Source organism: Arvicanthis niloticus, chromosome 23, assembly GCF_011762505.2.
Source record: "Arvicanthis niloticus isolate mArvNil1 chromosome 23, mArvNil1.pat.X, whole genome shotgun sequence".
Lineage (NCBI taxonomy): Eukaryota > Metazoa > Chordata > Mammalia > Rodentia > Muridae > Arvicanthis > Arvicanthis niloticus.
Window position 1 is genome coordinate 31,969,296 of NC_133430.1, and position 6,461 is coordinate 31,975,756.

General features: G+C 44.1%; 1 protein-coding gene across 5 annotated transcripts in view; it reads right to left on the reverse strand.

The window, feature by feature from the left end:
- The window catches only part of Lin52 (lin-52 DREAM MuvB core complex component), a 102,115-nt gene extending 95,913 nt beyond the window's left edge, over positions 1 to 6,202 (reverse strand). For 3 of the 5 annotated variants that reach the window (XM_076921692.1, XM_076921691.1, XM_076921693.1), the window contains exons 1-2: positions 5,953 to 6,128; positions 1,105 to 1,179 (exon numbers count right to left, since the gene is read on the reverse strand). In XM_076921692.1, coding sequence (XP_076777807.1) covers positions 1,105 to 1,179; positions 5,953 to 5,983 — 106 coding nt within the window. In that variant the 5' untranslated portion in view covers positions 5,984 to 6,128. Of the gene's footprint in view, positions 1 to 1,104; positions 1,180 to 5,952 lie in introns of all 5 variants that reach the window. The other 2 variants (XM_076921694.1, XM_076921695.1) reach the window with 2 other exon arrangements.
- Positions 6,203 to 6,461: the final 259 nt, after the last annotated feature.

A 6,461-nucleotide genomic window follows, 5' to 3' on the forward strand; every position in this document is an offset into this window, starting at 1 on the left:
AAGCAAAAAAAAAAAAAAAAAAAAAAAGCTAAAATTACATATGTAAAGTGTAATAATGTTCAATTCTATTGATTAAGAAATACAAGCTAGGGCTCAGTGGGGAAAGGCACCTGTCACCAACTGTAGACTCCCAGGTTTGTGGTAAAAAGACAGAGCTGACTCGGATGAGCTGTCCTCTGATCTCCATACGGGCGTCATGGCACATGGGTGCTTCCCTCAGCCCAATAACGAATATAACTTAATTTTTTTAAAATGCAAGCTAAACATAACAACAAGGAGTAACACTGGCTAGTGTGAAAATGGGCAATCATCCTCTTCTACATACAGGACAGATATACAAGGATACTCACTGACACACTGCCTGTGAAATACAAATGGGATAACTTAGGTTTCCAAATAGAATGTAAATATAGAAGCTAGAATGTGCCTGTCCACTGTAATGTATGTAAAGCAATGACGCGGACCTACACAGATCAACAAGGAAAGGTCCATCAAATTGCTTGTTTAGATGAATCCAGCTGAAAGCTCTACACACATTACATCATCATTACGAGAAATAAAAACTCCTGTGTGTGTGACAAATATACAGACACATATATAACATATATATGTATATGCTTATCTGTACAAGCATACAAAAACTCCAAACCAGTCTGTATAAAATTACAAACAATATCTAACTATTTCACTAAAGGAGATGAAGAAATGCTTTGTGCATCTTAGTATTATCTAAAATTATAATTTTAGATATATAGTTTTTTTTAAAGCTCCTTACCACTTCCCCCCCCCACCCCACCCCCATGAAACTAGGGCAGAGTCACACGGGGAAAGCGGGATTCGAACCGGGAGAGAGAAAGAGAGCAAAGGGCACAGGCTCGCCCTCTGCAGGCGGCTACCTTAGCCGCTGTCCTTACCACTTCTTGTCTTGCAATGTTCTGAAAAATTAAACCACTAAGTACCTATTTTTACTGTACATCAATCTCTTCTCTTTGAAGCGAAATAAAACCTTTAGTCATCAGATACATGTTAACACTGCAAAATTCTCCCAAGGGAGCACCGACTCTTCTGCATCAATTCTAATATATGAGAAAAGTCAAAACTTACACTGTTCTGGCCAAAGATCTGGTGAGGCACGGTCAAGTTTCTCGAAACTTAGCAAAGATGCTTCCAAATCTGTCCCTAGAACCAAACAAGATGAGATGAGAAACACAGTCATCTACTTTTTATTATTTTTCAATCTTAAAGAACATAAGCTGAAACACTCAATTAGAAGTTTAGAGGTCTGAACTATTGATTCCCTGAAATTCTATTGGGGTATGATGTAATACAAGTAAACTTGATTCTCCCTCATCAAAACTCAGACTTCCACTCTATTAAATAAGAGTGTTTAAGAAAGTCAGAGCTCAGTGGTTAAGAGCACTGACTGCTCTTCCAGAGGACCCATGTTCACCCCGCGACACTGCATGGCAGCTAACAACTGTCTATAATCCCAATTAGCACACATGTAGTACAGAGACATACAGGCAAGCAAAATACCTATACACGTAAAATTTTTTTAAAGATGAGTTTATCAGCTGGACATGGTGATTGACACCTGTAATCCCAGCATTTGGGAGACTAAGGCAGGAGCACTGAAAGGCTAGCCCAAATTCTACAGCAAAACCCCTTGTAAAGTAGAGTGTCAACAAATCCACCTGTCTTCATTATACTCTTCAACTTGTCTCCAGTTACAGTCAGCTAAGTGTCACTGCTCTCAGGAAAGATAATCTCTACTGTAGACCACTGTCTTCAGCTTTGACAAGCACCTCAGTCTTGTACCATCAGTTTCTATCTTAGGCTCACAGTCAACAAGCAAGCCTGATCTAGAATTTATCTCCTTTTTGACTTATTAAAAGAACACTTCACTGGGGGGTGGTGGTGAATCCCCAGCACTCGGGAGGCAGAGGCAGGTAGATCTTTGAGTCTGAAGCCAGACTGTATACATAGTAAGATCCAGGAGAGCCGGGGCTACATAGTGAAACCCTGTCTCATAAAAATAAGTAAACAAATGAGAGAGACAGAGAGAGAAACCACTTAATGTTAACCAAGTCTCCACATGTATGCACATACATGCACCAGTACCCACATGCATGTCTGAGTGCAGACACACACAGACAGAAACATGCAAATTCTCCCTTTAAAGGTATAACCTCCCTCCTGGGTATCCTGTTGTCCTTACTCTCTTACTGCACACTGTGGGTGTGTGTGTGTGTGTGTGTGTGTGTGTGTGTGTGTGTGGGTGTGGGTGTGTGTGTGTGTGTGTGTGTATGTAATAAGTGCACAAGTAGGTGGATGACTATAAAGGACCAGAAAGGATGCTGGGTGTCTTTGTTTTGCTCTCAGGTTTATTGTCTTGAGACAGAGTCGCTCACTAAACCAGAAGCTAACTAGTCAGCAAACTCTCAGGATCCAGTTGTTTCTGTGCATGCCCTCCCCGCCCCCACAATGCTGACAGTATAACCAGGCCTGGCTTCAAACTCAGGTCCTCTTATTTGCAAAGCAAGCATGCTTTCCTACTGTGTGTCATCTCCCCAGGCCCTACACTCTCTCCTAACCTATAAAAATCTGAATTCTGAGCCAGGCAATGGTGGCACACGCCTTTAATCCCAGCACTTGGGAGGCAGAGGCAGGCGGATTTCTGAGTTCGAGGCCAGCTTGATCTACAGAGTTCCAGGACAGCCAGAGAAACCCTGTCTCAAAAAACAAAACAAAAACAAATCTGAATTCTGTCCCTACATGCATTGAAACTACTATTATCGAGATTACCTATGCTAACTCCTCCCCCTGATTTCCCTTCTGCAGCCTCTCCAGCACATGATACGCCTCCTCCCTGCTTCTATGAAACTACTATACTCTTAGTGACTCAAAGGGATGTCCTCCTTTGCACAATAGAGACATCCTGCCAACTGTCTATATCATAGATGTTCTCCCCACTGTCTACCACAGGGATGCCCTCCCCACTGTCCACCACAGAGATGTCCTCCCCAGTCTGCTCCACTCAGATCTCAGACTATGCTGGCTTTACTCTCTACTACAACTTTCACTATTATATACCAATAACAATTCATATTTCAAGGCTCAACCATTCTCCTGTCCAAGAGGCTACTTGAAGCCTCTCTTCATTTGCACATAGAGAAAACCCCTTAATACTGCAATGTTCAAAATCCTACTTTCCCAACCCTCTCCATCTCAAGAAACTGCAATGTTATAGACCCCAGGTCTTTGAATGGTTTACTTTTCCTTAGTTTTCATTTGTATAGGGTCCAGCATTGCATGTATTCTGCATCCACTGGCCTTTGCATGGTGGCTGCCACCATTTCTACAGGCCCGACTTACCTCTCCCCAGGTTACTCTGCTTTTGCTTGGTTTGCCTCCAGGAGTCGCTGTGCTACCTTTTTATACACATAAGCACATCTCCTGCATGGGTAGAATTAGTTTCATCTCAGATACAAACACCTTCGATTTGAAGAAGAGCTGTATGCTCTTTTTGATTCTAGAGACCTCACATATCTAGCAAAAACTAGCCTTCCACCACAGCCTTACAGATCCTGCCTTTTAGAAGTCCTGTTCCCAGGAGACCTCCACAGACACAAAGATGAACTCCAATTTTTAAAAAACAGCAACAAAAATCCTACCTATACTTTTTTTCCTAGTAAGAAAAAGATGTTTTAGCAAAAAAAAATCACCCAAGCTAGAAAATCTCTTATGTTATGAACACAATTTCTTAAGATATGTGAATGTGCTCAAAACTTAAAACTCAGTCAAACCTAAAACTTCAAAATCAAGTCAGAGGCCAGGCACAGTGGTCCAGACTTTAAATCCTGGCATACTGGAGGCACAAGTAGGGAAGCAAGAGGAGAATGCATCTGAAGCCAACGTAGGCTACACCGTGAGACCCTATCTCAAAAAAGGAAAGAAAGGAGGGAAATCTGGTAACATTATGTTTTAATATCATCTAATCATTCTTTTTAGTACTAAAGACTGAACCTAGGGTCTTGTTCATGATAAGCAAGGTCTTTACCACTGAACTACATTCTCACTCTTTATTTATGTGTATGCTTGTTTTGTCTGCACGGAACATAGGTGGAGCACATGTGCACCTGATGCCCATGGGGGTCAGATCCACTGGAACTGAGTCATGGGTTGCCATGTGGATGCTGGGAATAGAATCCAGATCTTTTGCAAAAGCACCAGGTGCTCTTAACCACTGAGCCATCTCTCTAGCCCCCCCCCCCCCATCCTGCCCACATTTTTAAAAAGATTTATTTATTTATTTATTTATTTATTTATTATGTATATAGTGTTCTGCCTGCATGTACACCTGCACAACAGAAGAGGACACCAGATTTCATTATAAACGGTTAGAAGCCACCATGTGGTTGCTGGGAATTGAACCCAAGACCTCTGGAAGAACACCAGTGTTCTTAACCTCTGAGCCATCTCGCCAGCCACTCCTCCCTTACTTTTTAAAAGAAAACTTTTTATTTGAAGCTGGGTGGTGGTGGCACATGCCTTTAACTCTAGCACTCGGGAAGCAGAGGTGAGAGGAGCTCTGAGTTCGAGGCCAGCCTTATCTATAGAGCAAATTCCAGGGCAGCCAGGACTACAAAGAGAAACTTGTCTCAGAAAAAGGAAAACAAAACAAAACCTAACAACCAACTAAACCGCAACTTTTTATTTGAGACACGCTTTGCCTACAATTCTCTCCGAAGCTTAGGCAAGTCTCAAGCAACAATCTTCCTGCCTCAATCTCCCAAGTAGCTAGAATTACGCACACCAAGGCCAGTTTCACTTCTGGATAGACGTTAACTTAAAGCAAAATGCTTTACAGGCATTATTCTTTTTTTTTGTTTGTTTTTGTTTTTGTTTTTTTTGTTTTTCGAGACAGGGTTTCTCTGCGTAGCCCTGGCTGTCCTGGAACTCACTTTGTAGACCAGGCTGGCCTCGAACTCAGAAATCCACCTGCCTCTGCCTCCCAAGTGCTGGGATTAAAGGCGTGCGCCACCACCGCCCGGCCAACAGGCATTATTCTAAAGCCTAGGATTAAATTTATGAAATAAGACAGACTTGAAATTTATAATTGGATGTGGCCCGGGCAAAGTTAACAGAATAACTATGTTGACAAAGAGTATACTGAGATACTGAATAATAATGACAGAAGAGCAATTCGAAATACCAAAGCAGAACGGCGAGCAAAAGCATACGGGCATAACAAGAACACCTATTTGCCACCTAAGATGACTTCCATCTTAGACGATATATAAGCAGAATTGCTTCTGCCCTCAGCTTACGGAAACAACACATAAAGTAGAGGGGTGATGGGTTGAGGAAGGGTTGAGAAGCGTGCGAAACTACATTAACAAGCCTAATTATCATTCCCTCGGGACTCGGGGCAAGAAAACCAGGTCCCTGCTTCTCCTGCTGCCAAGGCACTGGTCCTGAACTGAGAAGGAGACAAGCATCTTTCTCTTTCGGCTCGGTACTAGGATGAACCCTAGACCTCATGTCAGCCACCACTCACAGCTATAGAGCGTGAGAGATTCGTTCCAGCTCTACTGAGATGAGGACAGAACCAACACTCCAATGGGTCTGTTAAAAAAGAAAGCTCCCTTTCCCCGCAGCAGCCCCTTTTGGACCCTCAGCATCACCGATGGGCCGGAGCGGCCTCTGTCCTTCCCCCCCCCCCGCCCCCCATAGGGTCTCCGGTTGGTGGCCTCCTTCACCTACCTAGTACACAGCAAAGAGACCTGGTACCAGGCACCTGCTAGCTGAAAAGCCGACATACCCCAAAGAAGAGGGTGGGAGAGAAAGAAGTGGGGCCCAAGAAAAAAAGTGTAAGCGTGAAGACGGCGGAAGTTCCCAGAGAAACAAATAATGAGACTACAGGCCAACAATCTCCTAGCCGGCTCTTACCGTCTGTGGGAGACGCCATCTTCCAGCCCATGTCACGTGACGTGGCCAACCGTCGGCGGGAAAGCGAGGATCCGCAAGCCACGCCCCTAGCAGGGATAACCTATCCTTAATTCACAGTCTGGTCTCGTTTCCCTACCTCATAGGGTCACATTTGCCTAGTCCCACCCCAGGCAGCAGCCCCGCCCGCAGAGTGGAAGTTAAGGTAGAACGTAGGCAAAATTCTTCAAGGACCTTATTTACTTTCCTTAGCAAAGGGGCGGGACCTTGGAGGGGGGCTACCCGTAGCCAATCGGAGTTCCCGGTTAGGGGGCGTCTTCCCTGTGTGCTTAATATGCAGTACCAAGTCGAGGGGGCGTCTCCCTATCTCCGCCAACAAAAATAGGCTGAAGTGAGAGAAGACGGGAACGCTTCCGCCTTTGACCAATCATCTATTCCCAGGGCTGTGATTGATGGGTGGAGTCAAGAGTTCTGACAAGTGATTGGTTATGAGAAGTGCGCCTTCCCTCCAA